This window comes from Entelurus aequoreus, linkage group LG03, assembly GCF_033978785.1.
Source record: "Entelurus aequoreus isolate RoL-2023_Sb linkage group LG03, RoL_Eaeq_v1.1, whole genome shotgun sequence".
NCBI classification, from domain to species: Eukaryota; Metazoa; Chordata; class Actinopteri; order Syngnathiformes; family Syngnathidae; genus Entelurus; species Entelurus aequoreus.
The window spans coordinates 32,053,692-32,079,680 of record NC_084733.1 but is presented as its reverse complement, the minus strand read 5'-3'; the positions used below and the strand labels follow the sequence as shown (position 1 = coordinate 32,079,680).

General features: G+C 38.6%; 1 protein-coding gene across 4 annotated transcripts in view; it reads left to right on the top strand.

The window, feature by feature from the left end:
* eml1 (EMAP like 1) overlaps positions 1-25,989 on the top strand; it is a 148,995-nt gene that overhangs the window by 66,664 nt on the left and 56,342 nt on the right. For 3 of the 4 annotated variants that reach the window (XM_062041616.1, XM_062041614.1, XM_062041615.1), the window contains exons 2-5: positions 12,521-12,703; positions 16,321-16,459; positions 25,157-25,285; positions 25,427-25,455. In XM_062041616.1, the coding sequence (XP_061897600.1) occupies positions 12,521-12,703; positions 16,321-16,459; positions 25,157-25,285; positions 25,427-25,455 (480 nt within the window). Of the gene's footprint in view, positions 1-12,520; positions 12,704-12,839; positions 12,894-16,320; positions 16,460-25,156; positions 25,286-25,426; positions 25,456-25,989 lie in introns of all 4 variants that reach the window. The other variant, XM_062041617.1, reaches the window with a different exon arrangement.

The following is a 25,989-nucleotide window of genomic DNA, read 5'->3' as shown; positions in this document are numbered from 1 at the left end:
TGGTGATTTAACCCCCAATTCCAACCCTTGATGCTGAGTGTCAAGCAGGGAGGTAATGGGTCAGGCCTTGATTTAACATTTTCAGTATTGATGGGGATCCCAAATACAGAAAAACAGGTACCAACAAGTAAGAAAAGTCAGTTTTGCATAATAGAATCCCAACTTAAGAGATCTTTTGAGATACGATAAAAGAAAGCGCCTCCAAAATACAAACGTGGTATAAGAAAAGTCAAATACAATCTCCAACTTCTTTAAAAAAAAAAAAACATTTAGCTACGCTCAATTCTGCACCTAACAAAAACACAAAAGAACAAAATGTGAAATAAAGTGCCCTGGTTTAAGAGGTCATGTTTAAAGCAATATGAAAATGATTGACCTTTAGCAATGATGTTTTTAGAGGTAAACTTTATTACAGGACATACACACAAAGATGTTAGCCAGGAACACCAACCTGCCAACTGCTTCATGATGCTGTGAGACAGGCTGTGTTCTGAAAATGACTTTTAAAAATGTAATTGAATTATTAACGGAAGTACTCTTTAATACATGTAATTATTTACTAGGGAAACAAATTCATGTGTTACTTAAAAATTGACTTCAAATATCTGGCATAATGCGGTTACTGCAGTCCTTCTCAAATAGTGGGGCGGGACCCTGGGGACCCTGTGTGACCTCGTAGAACATGCTTTTTTTCCCCGTACCAGAATATGACGACCCGTATGTAGCACTTGGCGGTTACAGTGAAGCCAAATTTGAGCGGTTGAGTATGAGCTGTTTTGGTAGTTTAGCAGACAAGCAGCGGCAGTTCGTCGGCTCTGACGGCAGCTCTTTTGGATCTTTCACTGGTTTGTTTTACCTCTGCTTAAAAAACGAGATTGAACGTGCTTCCATGGCTGTATGTTCTTATCAACAAACACACTATTATTTGAATGGCAAGTTTGTCACTTCTATTATTGATTTGTTGTACAATATTCCCTCCGACCCTCATAGTTACGAGCGTGCAGTGCAGTTTGTGTCAAGTTGTGGTGAAAAAAACATTGTCTTTTACTGACCAGTTCCTTCAACTAAGATATTTTAGATTTGTTGTTCGAATGTTAAGTGCAATACAAATAAAATATATTATTATTATTACGTAGTTTCATCAGTGTTGGAACGAGTGTGTGCGCTGGGAGGAGCAGCCCTGCTCCCCTTTGCATTGAGCATATGGGGTGGGGTGGCGGGATACACATATATTTTTAGTCGCATTTGTCAGTAAACTTGTCGCACTGGACACCACTGCCCAGGTAGTTTTTTTTGGAAACACAGGAGGAACTTTTTTTTACCCATGTAAGAGAAAGTTCCTGCGTTGGAAAAGAGCTTAATGTGAACCAAGCAAGGACCTACTTAGGACCTCTGTGTCCACTACCTGCTGTACATATCCTACCAAGTCAGTCCTACACTGTTCCAATGTCCATTTCCCTGATGATGCAATTGTTGAGGACTGAAGTGTTGATACCAACCAATCCTGAACCCCCCCCCACCACCCCCAACCCCCCCGCCCCCCTTCCCCTCCATATCCCACACCATGTAAATAATTCATTGTATACACTCTGATAATTATCTTGTATTATGAAAATAGTATATATCTGTATCATGAATCAATTTAAGTGGACGCCGACTTAAACAAGTTGAAAAACTTATTCGGGTGTTACCATTTAGTGGTCAATTGTACGGAATATGTACTTCACTGTGCAATCTACTAATAAAAGTTTCAATCAATTTATCAATCAAAAACATACAGTTTGTGCAGAAAATAAGAATGCAACTATGAAGCTCAAGGACTATGAACATTTTTGCTCACATTTTAACCTTGGCGGAGATCTGCGCTCTGAGCGCTATTTTAGTTATGTAAGATATAAACTGTGAAATGAAAGGTTACTTGTAAGCTATGGTCTGACAGAGGTTTTAGAATCCAAAAAAATCCAAATAACTCCAAGCGGACTGTCTCGATTTTAACACAGCCAAGAGAGGACAACAAAGATGAGCATCAAATCAAAAATAGTTTTTCTTCCATAGATTCTGGTTAGCATTTTCTACTGCAATACTTGAACCAGTGGTGAAAATGAAAAATAATGCAAATCTAAAAATTGTTATCACTTATAAAGAGCAAAATCTTCCCCTGCCTTTCTTTTGTTTGTTCCAATTTTTCCTTCCCTAACATCCTCTTCCACTTTAAATATGTGAAAATGGTCTGATATCAAAGCCCCTAGCCCTGGGGTCAGCAACCCGCGGCTCTCGAGCCGCATGTGGCTCTTTAGCACCGTCCTAGTGGCTCCTTGGAGATTTATCAAAAATGGAAAAAGATGAGTGAAAAATATGTTGTTTTAATATATTTTCTGTAGGAGAACAAACATGACACAAACCTTCCTAATTGTTAGAAATCCCACTGTTTATACTAAACATGCTTCACTGATGAGAGTATTTGGCCAGCGCCGTTTTGTCCTACTAATTTCGGCTGTCTTTGAACTCACCATAGTTTGTTTACATGTACAACTTTCTCCGACGCTGCCACAGAAAGACGTGTTTCATGCCACTCCTTCTTTGTCTCGTTTTGTCCACCAAAACGTGTGAATACACAAAGGTGAGCTTTGTTGACGTTATTGACTTGCGTGGAGTGCTAATTATCCATGCTAACATGCTATTTCGGCCAGCTCTGTGTACACATTGCATCGTTACTTCTCATTTGTAGCTATATTTGAGTTAATTTAATTTCCTTTACTTATGTCCTCTGTGTATTTAATGTATATTTGCGTGTCTCATGACACAATATCTGGATGTAAGATTGGCTGCATTTCTGATTGTGTGCCACATTGTTCCAGACTACAGCAAACGTTACCCAGCTTGCAAAGATTGCTATAAATCCATTATAATTTATTGCCAATTCCTTTAACTTGGGCACATTCATCTTTACCTTTGGCAGTTTTAAGCCCGTCATTTCCAGGAGTTACCTCGCCCTCTGAAAAACTTACCTACATAACACTTATATAAGGCTTCTAAATTTTTGCGGCTCCAGACAGATTTGTTTTTTGTATTTTTGGTCAAATATGGCTCTTTCAACAAGTTGGGTTGCCGACCCCTGCCCTAGCCCTAAAGGAGTCCAATTAGGCAAATATGCAAAACCAACATTTCTTAACTGTTGGTGCCTGCTTTTGTGTATTTGGGTTACCCATAAGGGCAGCACGGTGGCACAGGGGTTAGTGCATGTGCCTCACAATACGAAGTTCCTGATCTTTCTGTGTGGAGTTTGCATGTTCTCCCCGTGACTGCGTGGGTTCCCTCCGGGTATTCCGGCTTCCTCCCACCTCCAAAGACATGCACCTGGGGATAGGTTGATTGGCAACACTACATTGCCCCTAGTGTGTGAATGTGAGTGTGAATGTTGTCTGTCTGTCTGTGTTGGCCCTGTGATGAGGTGGCGACTTGTCCAGGGTGTACCCCGCCTACCGCCCGAATGCAGCTGAGATAGGCTCCAGCAACCCACGCGACCCCGAAAGGGACAACCGGTAGAAAATGGATGGATGGATGGATGGATGGATGGATGGATGGGTTACCCATCAGTCCCGAAAATTTGAAATCGAACCATGGAGGCATTGCAGAGATATTTATAAAACAATCTTGCCTTCTTGTCAGCAGATATCTCCATATATGGTAGCGGTTTACCAGAAGAGCTTTGCGCCAGTCTGCAATTTTACCCAGTCAATAATTTCCTTATTTTTCTCAATCCTCTTGTTGCGGGGCAGATTGGCTCGTACATGCACATGCATGCTTAAAATCCTCCGTTGTTGCCATTTCTAATAAAAAAGTAGCGTTTAGTTTAACTTAGTAAACTCAGTAAACTTGATACGGAAGCGCTGAAAACTACAACACGGCTGACGGGGTGAAATTAAATAAATGGTAAATGGTTGTACTTGTATAGCGCTTTTCTACCCCTTTTTAAGGAGCCCAAAGCGCTTTGACAGTATTTCCACATTCACCCATTCCCACACATATTCACACAATGATGGCGGGAGCTGCCATGCAAGGCGCTAACCAGGACCCATCAGGAGCAAGGGTGAAGTGTCTTGCCCAAGGACACAACAGATGTGACTAGGATGGTAGAAGGTGGGGATTGAACCAGTAACCCTCAGATTGCTGGCACGGCCACTCTCCCAACTTCGCCACGCCGTCCCCTACGTGAAGACGTAGTTGAAGGGGCTCGGCCTGAAGGAGGGCTTCGCATGTAAATAAGACCGCCCACAAAACGGCGCTTACTGTGGGGCGGTATAGCTCGGTTGGTAGAGCGGCCGTGCCAGCAACTTGAGGGTTGCAGGTTCGATCCCCGCTTCCGCCATCCTAGTCACTGCCGTTGTGTCCTTGGGCAAGACACTTTACCCACCTGCTCCCAGTGCCACCCACACTGGTTTGAATGTAACTTAGATATTGGGTTTCACTATGTAAAGCGCTTTGAGTCACTTGAGAAAAAGCGCTATATAAATGTAATTCACTTCACTTCACTTCACTTCACTACTGAAGAGACAGTCAGAAAGCGGCCAGGTGTCCCAATATTTTAGTCCATTGAGTGTATGCAGACAGTGTGTTTTCAGCAACTGCAAAGTGGGGGGTTGTGTTTGGTTTGACCTCTGTTTGACCCCAGGCAGGATGTAGCCAGGGAGAGGAAGGGAGGGTTTAACAAGCTCATAGAAGCAGCGTATAGCATCCCACATGGGAGTCATTTGGCCTCCCTTCATGCTCCGTCTCCGTCCACTTCTCTCCATCCCTCCCTGTCTGGTTTTGACATGAAAACAAGCTTCAAGCCACTTGGCTCTCTGTCTTAATTGCTCTTGAATGTCCGCCGAGGTGGCGACGTGTGCTGGCTTCCCTTCCTTTCTGCCACCTCGTGTATATTTATAGCTCTTAAAGCTTCAGTCCAGCAGGAGTCGTCAGGTGACTTGGAAAGCCAACCGTCTGTCAGTCTAATCTCGGCAGGTTGATTTAGCTAATACACGTCTGCACTGACTCCACGTGTGACTGATGGCACTTTAACCTTCATACTGCTCAGTTTGTCTTTTGATTGTCAGATCCTTAGGATATTTGCAGTAGGTTGATAGAAGTAACAGTAACTTAGACCAACATTGGCAATAAATCCTCCAACTCTGTCTTGTCCTCAAAGCTGGTTCACCACTTGTATACTGTATACTGTCAAGGATTCCAGGATCCATTAGTGTAGCCAGCATAATGTTATTAGTAAGAGTGACTCATTGATCTTAAGACAAATGTATTTCCTGTTTGCATTATGCAAAGCAGATGCTGAGCTATTGTGGTGGAAGAACTCCACCTCGTCGGAATGAAAACCTTCTGCAATGAGATAAACCAGCCAGCAGTTGGATGTCAGCCGCCTTCCTGTGACTAGAAAACAGGAATTACTGTCATGCTGTTGTGACAGGCTGTTTCCCATGGCCTCACTGTCTTTTGTTCAGTCGTTTGAGTTGCTCGCATGTTTTCCTACGGCACTCAGACTAAAACGAAAGTCCCACTGAATTTTACCAAGACATTTCGGATGTTTCCATGTAGAACTGGGCGATATGGACGAAAAAGTCAGGGGAGAACAAGGAACACAACAAATAAGTGGCGTTTGGTAATTTTAACGTGAAATAAATTATATCGATATCACGATATTTTCTTAGTTCATATCTTGTTTAAAAGTATATCGATATATCTTACAAACCTCGATATATCGCCCAGCCCTAATTCCAAGCTTCTATGGGAGAACCATTTTGGAAAGGTACTTTTTTTCCACTATGACCGCTCCTCAGTGCACAAAACACAGCCTGGATTAGCTTCATGTGCATGAACAACTATGGCCAAAATTATAATTACAATTATTTTTATCTACATTGAAATCATGGTTATTAATCACGATTATTTATTATGTTCGGTAGGGATGTTAGGATAAACAGTCTTAATGGTAACCGCGGTAAAACTGCCGACGGTTAGTATTGTGGTTTTAAATTAAAATGATCAAAAAACAGTGACTGATAACTGCACTTTGATAAACTCACAGACTGACTGGCGCCAGCTTGTAAGCTTAAATGCTAGCATGAAAACAAGAAATATTAACGACATACCCCAATCTAAAATGATATAAACACATTACTGTCTGAGCAGCTAATCTATTCAATTGTACACATTGAATTTACAAGCTCTCTTAGAACATTGTGTTCAATCCATACTCAATACGAGACAGAGGTGTTTTTACAGCGCGTTCAAAGACCGCTGAACTTAGTAGGACGCCACAATGCCTGCCAGAAATAATATATATTAATACATTTGATTTGATTTAAATAAATGTTAAAATGCTACAGTACAAACCAATATTAAAAACAATAAACTATTGTGACAGATGAAATACTAAGACTTAAACACTACCAGTGAAGCATAAGAAACACAAAACATGCAAAATAGTGGGTTTTCTAAAAGTGTGTCTATTTATTTTAGCTATTTAAAAAAAAAAAGTTCAAAAAAATTCAGTGTGTGAATTAGCACAATAATAATAAGCAATATTTACAGAATAAATAATTTTTTGCCTCATCTTTGCGATGCCCCATCTGGCCCATATCTAAAATCGCTACTGCCCCAGCCATTACCCATTTAACTATTTAGACTAACTTAAATGTATTGATAATTGTAGTTTATGGAAGTGCGGAAAGGGAAAGTAGATCAGAACTTGCGTGCTTCCTTCACAATTCATTATTGAGGATAGTGCCTCACTGAGGAAAGTGCTTCTTGTTTCTTTGAAGTAAAGTGAATTATATTTATATAGCGCTTTTCTCTAGTGACTCAAAGCGCTTTACAGAGTGAAACCCATTATCTAAAAACAGTGTGGCTGGCACTGGGAGCAGGTGGGTGAAGTGTCTTGCCCAAGGACACAACAGCAGTGACGAGGATGGCAGAAGCGGGGATCGAACCCAGAACCCTCATGTTGCTGGCACGGAACCGAGCTACGCCCCCCCTTTGGAGCAAAAATACCAATGTTATTCCATACTGGATCCATGAGACCTTACAATGCACTATAAGGATTCAAGGAGTGTAATATTAGTAGTACAGTCTAGATTGGAATCCTGCCCTCATTTTGCTCCGAACCTAAAGTTAGACAGAGAGAAATGATGTAATTCAAGTAATACCACAGCAGGAGGGTTGTTAGGGTTTAATAGTGTGCTTTTATTGGATTGATCTAGAGCCACTACTGTCCTGAGGCGTACATGATGATGGATTTGTTGGTAAATAGAGAGTGGCACCTCACTGTTAGTGACTCTGTGGACAGACAACATCTGAAGCTGTAAGCCTCACGCTACAGTCAAAAATGTAGACTTCCTTCAAATGTTTGCTCGGTGACAAGTGTCGATGCTCTCGCAGAGCTGAGGAATGGCCCCATGACAACCTATCTTTGTGCTACTCAGATCAGTGAAGCTATTATGCAGCCATTGTGTTTTGCCCTCAGAGCAAGCGGGGACAGATGCTGATTAAATAGTAGGCGCTTTATCTTGGGATAGTAGTCACCCGCAAATGACCACGAAGAAGCGCTGCTTCAAAGAACGCACCTCGGGTGAGCAAATATTTTCAGTCTTCAAAACTAAGCCCGTAGAAACTTTCAGATGCATGCACACGTTCACTTTTGTCAGAGAGGTTTTAATGTAGCGAAGTTTCCATTGTGATTATAGTTCACGTGGTGAAGAAAGGCTTGAAAACCTAAATGCTTAAATTGTAGCCGGGGGTGTGGATTTACCTAAACCTCACATAATAAGAGAGGTAATAGGAGAAATCTCTTTAAAATCTGAAAACTTATTACACACTGTATGGTAACTTTTATTTTTTACTTTAATAATGATTCGATCAGCCATCATAAATCGGCTAATTTTTGTGAATAGGTATGTGATCGCCACTGCCAATTAATGCCTTTAATGCCGATCCCCTCTGACTGACACTGCATTTATTTTTTTGTCTCTCGGCTGACTAGTGGCTGGCAGCTTAGTATGTCTCTATACACAGTGTGAAGCCGCTCCACTAATAATAATCACCTCCATTACGGCAAATGAACATTTCTTCGTAGTTTAAATATTATTATCACTGGAAGATGAGGCTAAACATGTTACACATTGAGCGCAAGCCAGGAGCAGACATGCTCATAGCTAAACTAACCACAAAAGCTAACTTTGAACAACTCCAAGAAATATGTGCTTAGTAAACTTTAAGAAGAGAAGATGTAACGGCATAAATTAAGCCTTATTTCTATACCCCAGAAGCTCGAAATTCACCAATTTGCCATTTTCCCAAGGGTTTCTCTGGAAAAAAAAAAACTATAGAAAATCGATTTGATTTGAAAATTCAATTATTCAAACAAGCGTCTGACAAAGTTACATTTGTTTCACCATATAGTAAGCAGTAAACCAATGTTTGACAATATTATTTACACAAGTCAAGCGCTTCCTCCATAACCGTAGCAGGCGGTCTGCTCCTCAGAGGGAGCATACGCCGCAAATCTGCCTAATCACCAGATGTCTGCTCACTAATGCATAATTCATCTAAATGTTGTTGCAAATTTGCTAAAAAAAAAAATAAAAAAAAAAGAGCTGTGATTCTATGTATATTTAATCAAGCCGTGGCAATAAAGGAGAATTTGCATGTATGTGTATACTAAGGTAGTGAACTGCCTCTTATCAGCATGTTGTTAATGTGTGTTTCCACTCATAAATAGCTCTTGAAGCGTTTAGTACAAAGACTGAAAACAGATGATGCCACCATATTGGCTCTGTTATGGTTTACACCAGTGTTTCTTAACCATAGGTCAACCATTGTTGTCCCTAGAGGGCCTCCAATAAGATATCTGTTTTTCTTATCTGTAGTTGTAATACACTTTTCCACCACTTGTGGCAGTAATGACAGCATCAAACAAACGTCTGGAGTAGAGATGTCCGATAATGGCTTTTTTGCCGATATCCGATATTCCGATATCGTCCAACTCTTAATTACCGATTCCGATATCAACCGATACCGATATATACAGTCGTGGAATCAACACATTATTATGCCTAATTTTGTTGTGATGCCCCGCTGGATGCATTAAACAATGTAACAAGGTTTTCCAAAATAAATCAACTCAAGTTATGGGAAAAAATGCCAACATGGCACTGCCATATTTATTATTGAAGTCACAAAGGGCATTATTTTTTTTAACATGCCTCAAAACAGCAGCTTGGAATTTGGGACACGCTCTCCCTGAGAGAGCATGAGGAGGTTGAGGTGGGCGGGGTTTGGGGGGTGTATATTGTAGCGTCCCGGAAGAGTTAGTGCTGCAAGGGGTTCTGGGTATTTGTTCTGTTGTGTTTATGTTGTGTTACGGCGCGGATGTTCTCCCGAAATGTGTTTGTCATTCTTGTTTGGTGTGGGTTCACAGTGTGGCGCATATTTGTAACAGTGTTAAAGTTGTTTATACGTCCACCCTCAGTGTGACCTGTATGGCTATTGACCAAGTATGCTTTGCATTCACTAGTGTGTGTGAAAAGCCGTAGATATTATGTGATTGGGCCGACACGCAAAGGCAGTGCCTTTAAGGTTTATTGGCGCTCTGTATTTCTCCCTACGTCCGTGTACCACTCCGTACAGCGGCGTTTTAAAAAGTCATAAATTTTACATTTTGAAACCGATACTGATAATTTCCGATATTACATTTTAAAGCACTGATCGGTCGATAATATCGGCAGTCCAATATTATCGGACATCTCCAGTCTGGAGCTTAAGTCATAGAGAAGTTTCTAAGCGCAAACATTATGACTAAAGTGGTGAAGCTGTATTTTCAGTCGCACTTTAATTTATTGACAGTTTAATTAAGAAACATATTCATTGTTAAATGATAAATTAATAAATGGGTTATACTTATATGGCGCTTTTCTACCTTCAAGGTACTCAAAGCGCTTTGACAGTATTTCCACATTTACCCATTCACACACACATTCACACACTGATGGTGGGAGCTGCCATGCAAGGCGCTAACCAGCAGCCATCAGGAGCAAGGGTGAAGTGTCTTGCCCAAGGACGCAACGGACGTGACTAGGATGGTAGAAGGTGGGGATTGAACCCCAGTAACCAGCAACCCTCTGATTGCTGGCACGACCACACTACCAACTTCGCCACTTTTGTTTATTTATTTTAGAAGTGTAAGTACAGTAGGGCTGGGCGATATTTTGAATATACTCGATATATCGTGGGTTTGTCTCTGTGCGATGTAGTAAATGACTATTTTGTGAGTATTCGAGGATACGTTCTCACGCAGCTGCTTTTAACTGCGGGCATTACATTACAGGCTTTTCTCACTCTTTCTTGTCTCTCCTTCTCACAGAGACATAAAACAAGCGCACCTTGTTATATACGTCACATACTGTTGCGCGTGCAACGTCATACGCCCTCGAGGTAGCAGCATGGGTAAAATTAGCTGTGGCAGGTAGTGCAAGCGGAGCGGTGCGAGTGGTAATACCATAGAGAGAAAGATGCGAATCTGGTAACAAATGGAGGAAGAATAATTAATTCCCAAAAGAAAACAGCACAGGGTCCATCGTCTGGCTTCAAGCGGGAAGTTGTCGAACAGACAACCGTAATATGTAAAGTATGCAGCAAAAACCTTGCTACAAAAAGTAGCAGCACTACTAGTTTGTAGCATCATTTGAAAAGTCACCCGCTAGAGAATGAAGAGTGCTTGAAACCATGCATGTCAACATCTCGGCCGGTGCCACACCCACAAAATGTTGAAGCAACCAGCGCTGACCCAATTGAGCCTGACGTCTTCCATTTCCAGATCAACATCGTATGAAAAAAATAGTCAAAAACAGAAGGAGATAACATCCTCAGTCATATTAAAACAGATGACAGCCAAATGGACTTTGCTGTTTTATTTTCAATGAAACGATAGAAAATACGTACTCATTTAGTAGTGCAGTTGTTATTAGTGAGAATATACTTATTTTAAGGTATTTTATGGTTCATTGAGGTTAGCTAATTTGACTTGTTTTGGAAAGTCTTGACAAGCCAAATTTTCTTGTTCTTTTGGCAGATAATTTTGCTTAGTTCAAATAAAATACCCCCAATTTTTTTTTTTTCCTTGTTTTTGAACACTGACTTTTTGCAGTGTATATTGCACCTACTGAATCAAAAAACAAAAAGTGCATCTTAATTTTTCCTTAATATTATTCAAAAAAATGCAAATTTGTCAAACAAAAGGTGCCTGGTAGTTAAAAAATATATATTGTCGGTCAAAAATATTCAGATACTTTAATCACTTAGATTTTAGTTCTTGCAGTGCACGCAGTAAAAACAGTAAGGGGATAATTACCTGGACAAAACTGCCCCCTAGCCAGGGATACGGTGAAGACCTCAACGGCGGTAGAAGGCTGCAGCAGAAAAGGGTCCCCAGTTGTCTTGGACTCCAAGCCACTGGACCCTGACCCGATTCTGTCAAGGATCGTGTGGTGACTGTCTGTGCACCAGTCTCCCCGCGTAAAACTAAGTCACGCACAGGCATCCTCCATAAAGGGATACACCCCTACCAGGAGGATCGTCATACTCGTTCGAGTGACCGCCGATGATGATGAAACTACCACATAGCGAAGGACATACATTATTTGATTTCCGATTATGCAGCTCATTTTTATTTTAACAGTTTTTGAAATATCTTGTGTGACATCATGCACAAAAGTGCACTTTATTTGTTTTAAACTAATGTAGTGGCGTTCTGTACAAAAAGTGCACTTTAATTTAGTGTTGTTTTGATATGTCATCTTAGTGACATCATGCACAAAAGTGCACTAATAGCTTGTTTTAAAATGTCTCTGACAATCTTGCACTTTCTGTTTTGAAATGACATGAATGTTTGTGCCACTGCTTAATAACTGTTTAATAAATACAGTTTTGGTAAATTGACTTAGTTGTGATTTCCCTCTCTGCAGGAAAGTTTAAAATGAGCATATATTAATGCAGTATGAACAAGAATGTTTTAATGTAGACACATAGAATCATCATACTGCTGTGATTATATGCATCAAGTGTTCATTCAAGGCTAAGGCAAACATATCGAGATATATATCGTGTATCGTGACATGGCCTAAAAATATTGAGATATTAATAAAAGGCCATATTGCCCAGCCCTAATGTACAGTTATTTTTCATCAGTTAATTATGAGTCCCTTCTTTTGCAGTATATTTGGTTAGTATTTATTTTTTTAACCAGCCTGACTTAAGCCTTGTGTGTTAGTAAATAATATATTTTTTAATTAACACAGGATTCCATATCATTTCACAATGTTGTAAACTGTAAGTCAGTTAGATGTATTTATTGAATGTGATTAAAATCAAGAGTAAGATTACTCTTATACAGTGTTGATATTTAAGTGGGCCCCGGGACCCTCTGAGGTGAAAAATGTTAAGAACATAGACTCATCCCACTGTGTTTCCTCAGATGACAGTGCGTCCGCATCCAGCAGCATGGAGGTCACGGACCGCATCGCCTCCCTGGAGCAGAGGGTCCAGATGCAGGAGGACGAGATCCAGCTGCTCAAGTCCGCTCTGGCTGACGTGGTCCGCAGGCTCAACCAATCTGAGGAGCAGCAGGCCATGAGCTCACGACGAGGGCCCACTAAAGGTGACGAGATAGACAACACGGGGCCGGACCTTCTGTTCTGCTGGCAATGTTGCCTGTTGGCTGTGGATGGTTGATCTGTTTTTTTTTTCCTGGACTGAGTTGTGTTGTGTGTGTATTGTGCGTCATGTGCGTGTAGAGCCTACTTTGATGAGAAAGTCTCCCTCAGCAGACAGCCATGTTGGGAAGTCAGGTAGGCTTGTCTGTCTGCACCGACAAGGCCTGGTGGTGTTTGTGTGAGCGAGCACATTTCCATCACTGCCTGATAGAATTTTGTCAATTTGTGTTTGTTTTGATACACAGTGACTTTTGATATCACACTGTTGTGTTATTTCCCCCCCCAAAATTAACCAATATATCATTATCCGTCATTTCAGCTAAATGTATGATACGTCAGACATATAATGAATATAAGTACCATATCAAGACAGGACCTTACATCTAGTATTATTTTTGGAAAATGTGTAATTACTTCAATAATTAAGACACAAAAACTCTAAATTACTTCCGTTTAGGGTTGCGCGATATAGGCGATATAAATTATATTGATTTTGCAGAGGATAGAGCTTTTAATGCTATTGCTATATTGTGATCATTTAAGTTAAAGTTAAAGTAACACTGATAGTCACACACACACTAGGTGTGGTAAAATTACTCTCTGCATTTGACCCATCACCCTTGTTCCACCCTCTGGGAGGTGAGGGGAGCAGTAAGCAGCAGCGGTGGCCGCGCTCGGGAATCATTTTGGTGATTTAACCCCCAATTCCAACCCTTGATGCTGAGTGCCGAGCAGGGAGGTAATGGGTCCCATTTTTATAGTCTTTGGTACGACTCGACCGGGGTTTGAACTCACGACCTAATGCATGTTGATGTCACATTCTCGGTGTGTCCCTCCACAGTGCAAAGCCATCTCTAAGTCAGCAATCCTTGCCTCCATGGCGGCAAATAAACTATGTTTCTTACACTGGATGACGAGGAATAGTTAAACAGGCTGCACTACACATCGTAGGAGGATATGCTAAGCTAGAGCTCTTTAGGCGGATTGATAGAAATATTGACAGTAACGATACAAAGTATAGTATCAGTATGTGGTTAGATTGATATTTCTTCTCATCAAAACATATTTTGTCGTTTTTGTTATTGTTTTTCAAGCTCAGGTACAAGTCCCCGCCTGGACACAGGAGGAATTTAAGGGCAAAAATCTAAGGATTTAAAACAGCCAATAGTAGGAAATTATTAAAATATTTAATGGATATTTTTAAACCACCATCCTGTGTTTTTATCAAAGTATAATTGTGTTGAAAAATAATAATTCAATGATCTTGAACATTTTAAGTATCAGCCTTGGTAGGACCAATACTGCCCCTGTAACTACTTGGTATTAAATCGATATCCAAATGTGTCATATTACCCAAAACTAATGTAAAGTAGTTTTGGGTACAACAGAATATGTGTTTGTTACATTTTAACAGAAGTGTAGGTTGAAACATGTTACAACAGAAAATAACCAGATATCAACAGTAAATTAGCAAATAGATTAATAATAATTTTGAGAAAATAGTAAAATCAGAAATGATGCAATATGTTACTGCATAGATTAGCATCCAAACTAGGACCCTCTGTAACCTGTTTTGAAATGGCTGTATCATTATTTATATACCAAATAATATTGTGATATACTGTATTTCGTTTCCGCAAGAGGCTGCAATATCCATCCCATCCATCCATTTCCTACCGCTTCTCCCTCACGGGGTCACGGCCAAATGTATGTCATGTATATCGTCTGTGTCATGTGACCCTGCTCGGAAGATACTAAAGTGGAGAGGATACAGGATTACTAACCTCACTCCATTCACTTTTCACCCATCTGAATGATAAATTCTATACTTATGGAATTACACAGCTGGACAGATATCATCCAACATAAGATCAACCATACTACACATAACTGATAGGCTATCAATGTTACCGAGCTCATCTACAGTCATGGTCAAAAGTTTACATACACTTGTAAAGGACATAATTTCTTGGCTGTCTTGAGTTTCCAATAATTTCTACAACTCTTATTTTTTTGTGATAGAGTGATTGGAGCACATACTTGTTGGTCACAAAAACATTCATGAAGTTTGGTTCTTTTATGAATTTATTATGGGTCTACTGCAAATGTGATGGGTCAAAAGTATACATACAGCAATGTTAATATTTGGTTACATGTCCCTTGGCAAGTTTCACTGCAATAAGGCGCTTTTGGTAGCCATCCACAAGCTTCTGGCAATTTTCTGGTTTAATTTTTGACCACTCATTTTGACAAAATTGGTGCAGTTCAGCTAAATTTGTTGGTTTTCTGACATGGACTTGTTTCTTCAGCATTGCCCACACGTTTAAGTCAGGACTTTGGGAAGGCCATTCTAAAATCTTAATTCTTGCCTGATTTAGCCATTCCTTTACCACTTTTGACGTGTGTTTTGGGTCATTGTCCTGTTGGAACACCCAACTGCGCCCGAGACCCAACCTCCGGGCTGATTGATTTTAGGTTGTCCTGAAGAATTTGGAGGTAATCCTCCTTTTTCATTGTCCCATTTACTCTCTGTAAAGCACCAGTTCCATTGGCAGCAAAACAGGCCCAGAGCATAATACTACCACCACCATGCTTGACGATAGGATAGGTGTTCCTGGGATTAAAGACCTCACCTTTTCTCCTCCAAACATATTGCTGGGTATTGTGGCCAAACAGCTCAATTTTTTTTCATCTGACCAAAGAACTTTCCTCCAGAAGGTCTTATCTTTGTCCTTGGGATGTCAGATGAAACAAAAATTGAGCTGTTTGGCCACAATACCCACCAAACTTCATGAATGTTTTTGTGACCAACAAGTATGTGCTCCAATCACTATATCACAAAAAAATAAGAGTTGTAGAAATTATTGGAAACTCAAGACAGCCATGACATTATGTTCTTTACAAGTGTATGCAAACTTTTGACCACGACTGAATGTGGGCGTTGCCTCCCATAAGTGCGGTGGTATGACAATAAAGATGTAGATTTTGGCCTCCAAGATGACGAAGGTTGCGGCAGCTGCTCGGGTTGAGAGCAGCTGCATGACTCAGGGATTTTTTTCTTTTTAACGCTTTACTGCTCCTGCAAGACAGCAGGCTGCCTGTAACACAGCAATCCTAAAAGACAAACACACGCTCACTTTCTTGAACGCACACTGCACAATTACAACCCCTACTACCCTGCAATTAGGACAATGGTGGGAGTGCAGCGCGTCTTACCCCGAGAAACTGTCTATTAAATATTTATCGCCACAGAAAAAGCTGCATCTGTTTTGTTTTTGTTTTTTTCTATATTCTCGCCTTGGCTGCTGGCACGTGGATTTGTGTGTGCATGCGCCTTTTGAGTGTTAATGGTCCATGCTGTGTTTGCATGGATCATTTGTTGCAGTTGATTGAAACAGAACAGTGTTACTAAATGATAAATGGTCGTTCTTTGTTTATGAGCTCATTTTATAACAAAGGAAGTGTTTGGCTTCCTTTTTTTGTCTCAAAGGAGCGAGATCTGAGTACTTTAGAAATAGCAGACATGTTCTAAGGTTGCTTTATTGTCATATTTTTTTTCCAGCCCGGCCGATGATCGCCACCCTGCCATTACGACCCTCGGTGAACAACGGGACCATCGTACCAAAAAAAAGTGGTGGCACTCTGCCATCCCCATCTGGTTCTGCATCCAGAAAGGACACCAGCGCGCCATCTAGCAGAAGGTGAGCAAATGAAAATAAATGTAATCAAATTCCCAGGGTGATTGAACTTCGCCGTGTTGTAGGGTCATGTATTTTTACATTTTGCAGACATTCTACTTGTCCCCAGACATTTAAAGGTCCTGTCACACTACTATGTCTAATAATTATCTTTTTTTTTTACCATAAATGCTCACAGCTAGCACTTTGTCACCCGAAGCCACTGACATTTCTCAAGGCTCATATACAACAGAAGAGTGTTTTTCTGCGTGTGTTCATGCATAATTGGGGTGCAAATGTTAACAGGGAAACAAAACCCACCTCATATCCACGGATGACATTTCCATAATGAGATGAACCCCAGCACACTGCATTGACATCTTTGATATTGCCAGAATTAATGATAAACTCCTGACGGTTTCATTAAAATAATCACTAGTTAGCTTTTATGCTAACTAAATACCATTTAAAAACACAGTTGCCTGTGTTTGCCTAAGATTTAAAGGGGCCCTAAACGTCTCATAAAAAAACAGAATGTTTTCTTCTACTGAAAACAAATATTTTGTCTTAATTTGTGCTCTTAGAAATACAGCATGATGCTTACTCTATGGCAGGGGTGTCCAATGTGTGGCCCGGGAGCCATTTGCGGCCCCGCAGGTCATTTTTTTAACGGCCCCACGGCACATTCTAGAAATACGATTAAAAAAAATTAAAAACATAAAAAGTGGTATAAAAGAGAAAACTGGTGAAATTTAACAAGAAAATGTTGCAATGTTGACTCTAATAACACAAAGCTGTCATGCAGGCTGTTTCTTTCTTTATAAAATAATAATGAATCAAAATCAATGTTATTATGAATTATTTACCTATTCAAGGCTCCAATTACTTCACATTAAATATTCCCCTATGAGATATTTTTGGGGAAAGTGTTGCATATTTTGTGTTTGCCATTTAAAAAACAAAGATATTTTTTTGTTTTTTTTCAAAAGAAGGGCCTAAAATGAACAAACAAAAACATAAACAACAGTGAAACGTATAATTGACGGAGAGATCTGAAGTTGATCTCGAGGCTATTGTGTTAAAAGAAAAAAAAATATATATATTTTTTAAACTTTACTAAGCAGGACCCTTTTGGATCCCCCAATAAAATTAGTTTTTTTTTCAGTGTAATTGTTAAAAAAAAAAAAAAAAAAAATTAAAATCAATGTTTTTATGAGTTATTGACCTTTTTAAGGCACCATTTATTATATAATCTCAAATATTCCACTTAAAAAATGTATTGGGTGAAAATATTGCATATTTTATGTTTTTCCCATAAAAAAATTGTGTTTTCTTTGACAAAAAGAGCATACAACTTAAATATTTAAAAACGTTATATTGACAGATAGACCTAATGTTGATATAAAGATTTAAACCTTGAATAATAATACAAATAATAATACTAAATAATGACACATTTTTAATATTTTTTTTACCTAAACCCTTTGGGGTCCCCGGGATCAAGCCTGAGTGGAGGCCTAAATGTATATTTTTTTATACATATATTGTATTGGTTTTTTAAATAAAAAATATCAAAATGGCCCCCGCTTGCTTTGATATTTCAGTGTGCGGCCCTCAGTGGAAAAAGTTTGGACACCCCTGCTCTATGGTTTACATGACTGCACATGTGCAGACTTGATCCTGGGAGACAAATGTTTCTTCTGCCAAGAAAAATATATATTATTAAATGTAAATAAATACATTGTGTCTGTTTTTCCATTTACTTTTTCAATGAAAATTGATTAAAAGTTTTCAGTGTGTTTATAAGTACATTTTGATCACATTCAACAATACCATGATCATTTTTGTTACAATAATCTCTTGTTTCTGCATCAAGCAGCAGATAATTGCGTTGTCCTAAACTCACTGTAAGGTCTATAAAATAAATAGAAGTTGTAATATTTGCAAGAAATTTAGTGCAAGGAAAATGTCAGTCAGCGCTTCAATTTAGACTTGGACTGAGACAAACTTTATTGATCCACAAGGGAAATTGTTCCACACAGTAGGTCAGTTACAAAGGATGGAAAGGGTGAGGATGGAAAGGATAATGCAGGTATAAAATAGACTAAAAATGTACCACAGTAGAAATATAAAGTATAACATATATGTAACATTTACTTATTACATATACAGTATATAATATATACTGATATATTATATTATTATTTTACATTATATTTTTTATATAATATATACAATATAAAACAAATCCCAATTACCATGTACAATATTACAGTACATGTAACAGCTGCACCCAAAAAAAAAAAAAGGGCAGCAGAAAATAAAGAGTAGATCCAGCAGAAAATATACAATATAAACAAAGAGAGGTAGCTAACATAGAAGCGGTCTGGTAATAGACAGATATCATCTATTGTTGTATGGCAGGGGTGTCCAAAGTGCGGCCCGCAGCTCAATTTTTATTGGCCCGCGACACATTCTATCGATAAACTAAACCGGTCCCAAATTAGAACAAAAAACTATGAAAAATTCAACGGGACCACATCCCCCAAAAATGGGACCTGAAAACCATAATGGCCGACAACCTGAGCGTCTTACTGTATGAGGTCTTTGATGATCTCCATGTGTCCTGTCATGATGAAAAAGTGTACACATTTCTTGTGAGACATGATATGTTTTTTGAGTGTACTAAAGCCCTCAAAAGCGTTTCAGTTGGCGGTATTATAGCAATATTAGTAAATACAAGCTTACTTTAGAGCACAGGTAACATAAATACAAATAAAAATCATTATTAAAATAATCATGAATGATTTTATTGCTTTGTTATCTATAACACAAAGCTAAGATGTAGAAGTGTTTTTCAAATGTCAGCATATGTTCACCTAACATTGTTTTGGTTTGAGTATTTTTCATACACAAAATGTATAAAAGTGGCCCTCGCATCCTTCAATTTTTCTCTATGCTCGCTGGAAAATGTTTGGACACCTCTGCCGTACGGCGAGTGATTATACAGCTGGATGGAGTGCGGAATGAAGGAGGAGAATTTGGCATCATGTTTGAAAGGAGGACAAATATATTGCAAAATATTGCAATATATTTGTCCTCCTCTTTTACATTTACTTTTAGGCAGCCATCTATATGCTATTATCCTTGACCTTTCCGACACATAATCAACTCCTGTTAGTCTTTTGTTTCAACACAGTGCAAACATGTGTATATAGATTTTGACAGTTAAATGTCAAAGCTACAATTCAGTTCATCTGATCATTATAGCACTAGTCCACACTACATGTTGGTGTTAAGGGCATGTCCTTGTAACGAATGGGTTGCATGTCTGCAAAAGTCGTGGTTCCAGGATGCAGGGAAGACGGCAGGAAGCATGAAGATGATGAATTATTCTCAGAAGCAAGGCACAAGAACGCAAAGCACATTACCATAGCATGGTCAAATAACATGACTCAAAGCGAACATAAGCAGACGCGTTTCACGAACAAGAATAGAATAGAATAGAAAGTACTTTATTGATCCCTGGGGGAAATTCAATGCCAGGTTGAGTGTCGGGTGAGGCAGGTATAAATAGCTCTCTGATTAGTGATCGGGAGCAGGTGGGCGTCCCGACCACTAATCAGAGGAAGGTGCAGGAAATCAGCGCCCATGGCAACTAAGAATAATAATAACCAAAACAAAACATAATAGGACTTGTCGGGACAGGTCATAACAGTCCTCTTGGTTTTTTTTGTTTTTCCCATAAACTGAATAAATGCTCTAACATAAGAATAAATGTTTATATATTAATTCTTAGTGGTGCATTACTTGTTTTTCACTTTTATTCCAGTCCTTTCCCCCAAATCTGCCAAAGCCCTTGTACATCTTGTTACTTTATAATAAGATGCGCAGTTTGTCTCCTTTGTCTCTGCCAACCAGAATTCTGTCTCCACTGCTCAGGTGAGCATGTCACTACACTGCTGGCCCGGATCTAACTTTACTAGCTGCTACCGGTCTCCATCCATGACAATAACAGGCTTTTTAAACATTCCATTTCCTGTCTAATCAATTGCATTTAAAATGCAAAATCATTACTATACTGTACTTGCAGCCCAATATGTGTTTTTCTTCCAGGACTAACCCGTAAACAACAGCTTCTCTCCATCTATTTTTAATTCCATTCACGTGCAAAACAAATGAACACAACTAAAGGGAACACAGCCAACTAACCGTTTTAGAATTTGAATCGTTGTTTAGACTGACTCGAGTGGATTAGGCTGGCTTGCAAGTGGATTGCTGATGGAGGCCTTTCATTGTGTTAATTAAGCCGGCAGTTTAGAGTGGCCTGATATGCAGACTTAGTCGGGTTTAGCAGGTACAAGGGGAGTCAAAAAGAGGCACAAATGTAATTAATCTGTAGTATTTTCTGGCTTTGGAGCGATTATGTTCTATACATCTGTGGTCCCCAACCTTTTTGTAGCTACGGACCGGTCAACGCTTGAAAATTTGTCCCACGGACCGGAGGAATGGGGGGTGGGGGTATGGTTTTTTATATATATATATATATTTTTTTGTCATAAAGAAATGCAATCATGTGTGCTTACGGAGTGTATCCCTGCAGACTGTATTGATCTATATTGATATATAATGTATATATTGTGTTTTTTATGTTGATTTAAATTTTGTATTTTTATTTTTATTTTTATTTTTGTTAAATTTCTTTGTGCGGCCCGGTACCAATCGGTCCACGGACCGGTGGTTGGGGACCACTGCTATACATGATCCAAAACTGTAAATGTGTGTTATATAACTCCACTGGAAAATGTTTCCATTTTCTCAGTGCTTTAAAATTATTTTATTTTTTTATAAAGTTTTGTTGGATAAAGTGCATGGGAATGCATTACGATAAACATTTTTCACAACAGCAAACATTAACAACAAATAGCTATTCGATGAAATTGTTTTCTGCTACTTTAAAACTAGAAATGTCCGATAATGGCTTTTTTGCCGATATCTGATATTCCGATATTGTCCAACTCTTAATTACCGATTCCAGGATCAACCGATACCGATATATACAGTCGTGGAATTAACACATTATTATGCCTAATTTTGTTGTGATGCCCCGCTGGATGCATTAAACAATGTAAAAAGGTTTTCCAAAATAAATCAACTCAAGTTATGGAAAAAAATGCCAACATGGCACTGCCATATTTATTATTGAAGTCACAAAGTACATTATTTTTTTTAACATGCCTCAAAACAGCAGCTAGGAATTTGGGACATGCTCTCCCTGAGAGAGCATGAGGAGGTTGAGGTGGGCGGGGTTGGGAGGTGCGGGGTTGAGGTGGGGGTAGGGGGTGTATATTGTAGCGTCCCGGAAGAGTTAGTGCTGCAAGGGGCTCTGGGTATTTGTTGTGTTGTGTTTATGTTGTGTTACGGTGCGGATGTTCTCCCGAAATGTGTTTGTCATTCTTGTTTGGTGTGGGTTCACAGTGTGGCGCATATTTGTAACAGTGTTAAAGTTGTTTATACGTCCACCCTCAGTGTGACATATATGGCTGTTGACCAAGTATGCTTTGCATTCACTTGTGTGTGTGAAAAGCCGTAGATATTATGTGACTGGGCTGGCACGTAAAGGAAGTGCCTTTAAGGTTTATTGGCGCTCTGTACTTCTCCCTACGTCCGTGTACACAGTGGCGTTTTAAAAAGGAAAACATTTTACTTTTTGAAACCGATACCGATAATTTTGAAACCGATACCAATAATTTCCGATATTACATTTTAAAGCATTTATCGGCCGATAATATCGGCAGTCCGATATTATCGGACATCACTTTTTAAAACTATTGTTCTTAATTGTAGCATAATACATATTTTTATGTGATTAAGTACATTTGAAATACATTAGCACAATAGTACCTCAACTTAGGAGTTTAATTGGTTCCGTGACGCGCTCTTACCTCAAAATACTTGTATTTCAAGTCAACCTGTCCAATTGAAATTAATTCATTGATGCTTGCCCCCCCCCCACCCCCCCCAAAAAAAAAACAGCACACTCTTAACACGCAAGATGCCTTTTAAAAAGAAAAACTAATTTTTAGATAAGAAATATTGTATGAAAACAATACAACAGAATGTACTACTTTCAACAACTACATTAGTTTTATGAATTAATGTAACAATAATGAACTGTGGACTTCTACAGTATCTTTTTCTGTTTTCTCCATCAAACACCCCGTCAGCAGCTTTTTGATGTTTTCATGGATATCAAACACCCCGTCAGCAGCTTTTTGATGTTTTCATGGATAAATGTCTGCCGTTTGTATATTTTTAACATACTTGGCTGGCATTAGACTCTACTTCAGTATGGTGCAGACGAGCAGCAATAAACTCAAATTGCTTTGCCAAGTCATGTTTTTGATGACTTATTTCTTTAATTCAATAAATAATATTCTTCTTCTCTGCACTGCCCTTCACACTCACTCCCTTCCTTCCCATGGTTGGAAAAACCCAGTTGTGTAAATCTTTAGCTACAAGCTAATTCTAGCGAGAAGTTTTTTTGGGGGGCGGAACTTACAGGTTTCACAGTGGCATTTGCTCCGCCAACTAATGACTAGGATGCTTGTAACTCAAAGTTTTGCTTGTAACTTAAAGCATAACTATTCTTTGAAAGACAGCTCTTATCTCAAAACACTCTTAAGTTGAGGTACCATTGTATGTAACTCCACAATTAAGACATTTTACCTTAAAAGGCATTTAAAAACAAATTATTAATATAATGTCTGAGTAATATCTAGGCTACATTATCTAACCCAGGGATCCAACTGGTTTTCATTGAGGGTCACATCGCAGTTATGGCTGCCATCAGAGGGCCGCTTGTAACAGCGAATAATGTATGAATATGCCTCTGGATTTCATTATTAATTACATAAATTGTTTTAAGTAGACTGTCAATTTTACAGTAAAAACTTTACATTTACAAAATTGTTACTGTAAAATAGTGTTGTTTTTTTATTACAACATTTTACGGAAAAATCTGGCAGCTTAATTGCCAGAATCTTTGTGTTAAATTTACATTGTTTTTTACAGCATTATATTGTTATTTGAAAAAAAGTTATTTTTTTATTCTGGCAACCTCGCTGCCAGTTTTTGTACCGCTAAAACAAATGTATGTCTTTCCATTCACAGTAATACACCGTTAAAAACAACAATCGTAAATTTTACAGTCAAAAATTGGCAACTCAGTCAACAGAATTTTAACGCAAAAAACAGTAGTAGTTTTTTTTCCAATTTACAGTAATATGTAGTAAAGAACAACGTAACATTTATTGTCATTTTTATTAATTTGATGGGTAGTTTGCTGTAATGTTAAGTATTTTTATTTAGACAAAAACATGTTTGGAAAGAATGATAATATACTGTAACATTTGTTGCAATATCGGATACTATTACGAGTGTTTTAAGTCTCGTCTTAAGACCCACTTTTATTCTTTGGCTTTTAACACTACGTGAGTTGTGTGGTCTTCTGTCCTCTGTTGTCCTGTGTGTTTTTTTAAATAAATTTTGATGTCTATTTTACTGTTTTAATTGGTTTTACCCTTTAAAATCGTTTTTAATCATATTTATTTTTTATATTGTCTCTGTATTGGTTTTCTATTCATTTATTCTTTGTTTTTATTCAGTCATTGGTGTAGCATAATATTGTTTTTAATATTGTTTTTAACATGGCTGTGCAGCACTTTGGAAACATTCTTGTTGTGTAAATGTGCTATATAAATAAAGTGGATTGGATTGATTGGATATTAAAGTTTCAAAGGTATGCAATTTCAAACAATACATATATTTTTTTCTGTCAAAATGAAAAAAATCCATTACATTTAGTGAGAACATTTTAAGTACTTTCTTGATACATCATTTTCAAGTGTTTGCAGGCCAGATAGATAATATATTGTAACATTTGTTGCAATATCGGATACTATTAAAGTTGAAAAGGTATGCAATTTCAAGCAATACATTTATTTTTTCTGTCAAAATGAAAAAAATCCATTACATTTAGTGAGAACATTTTAAGTACTTTCTGTACACATATCATTTCCAGGTGTTTGCAGGCCAGATAGATAATATATTGTAACATTTTTTGCAATATCGGATACTATTAAAGTTGAGAAGGTATGCAATTTCAGGCAATACATATATTTTTTCTGTCAAAATGAAAAAAATCCAATACATTTAGTGAGAACATTTTAAGTACTTTCTTGGCACATATCATTTCCAGGTGTTTGCAGGCCAGATAGATAATATATTGTAACATTTTTTGCAATATCGGATACTATTAAAGTTGAGAAGGTATGCAATTTCAGGCAATACATATATTTTTTCTGTCAAAATGAAAAAAATCCATTACATTTAGTGAGAACATTTTAAGTACTTTCTTGGCACATATCATTTCCAGGTGTTTGCAGGCCAGATAGATAATATATTGTAACATTTGTTGCAATATCGGATACTATTAAAGTTGAAAAGGTATGCAATTTCAAGCAATACATATATCTTTTCTGTCAAAATTAATAAAATCCACTACATTTAGTGAGAAAATTTGAAGTACTTTCTGTACACATCATTTCCAGGTGTTTGCAGGCCAGATAAAAAGATGTCGCGGGCCAGATCTGGCCCCGGGGCCTCGAGTTTGACACCTGTGATCTAACCCTTCACTGTCTGTCTGCTGTCTCCCCTCAGCACGGTGAGGAGAGCCAACTCCAACGAGCATGTGGGTTCTCTCACACGGAAAGATTCGGGTGACTCCAAGGGCAACAGAACTCGCGCGGGGTCCACGGGAAGTAATTCCAGCGGCAAAAGAAGTGACAGGTAACAAATGTCAGTGACAAATGAGCGAGCTCTTTTTTTTTTTTTTTAAATGAAGGTCAGCCAAATCAAAACAAAAAATGTCCATTTTGAAAATGTGCAGGTGCGACGTGCTGATTGACAGTTTGCTCGTTTACTTTACAGCAAGCAGAGGGACCCAGTGTTCAATGCAGGTAAGAGCTGTAGCCACGTGACGCTGACAAGTCGCATGTCATTGGAATTTTTTTAATGAATCCAAATGTCTTACTATTGGGGAATTCCTTCTTCCATCATCCATTGTCTTTTACATTACCGAGCACACTTCATTCATCACTTCATTTTCATTCCTGACACACATTGTTTCAATGAAACAATCTGAGGTGAACAGTTTTAGACCGCTTTCATTTTAAAGCCTCTTTAGCTACTCTCTATGCTGTAATAACCTATAAACAATGGAATAAAATCAGACAAATGGTGCTGAATATCAAATAAGGGGAGTATTGATTGCACTTCAAACGCCAGCGTGCTATTGATTTTTGTGTAAATTAAAGTGCTAATTTCAATTTGGTGAACGCACCACCAGATGAGGCAGCACCTTTTCAAAGCATCCGTCAACTTCAAACTTGTGAGGCTACAGGCTAGGGTTGTACGGTTATACCGGTATTAGTATAGTACCACGATACTATCATATTCGGTACTATACCGCCTCTGAAAAGTACCGGTCCACC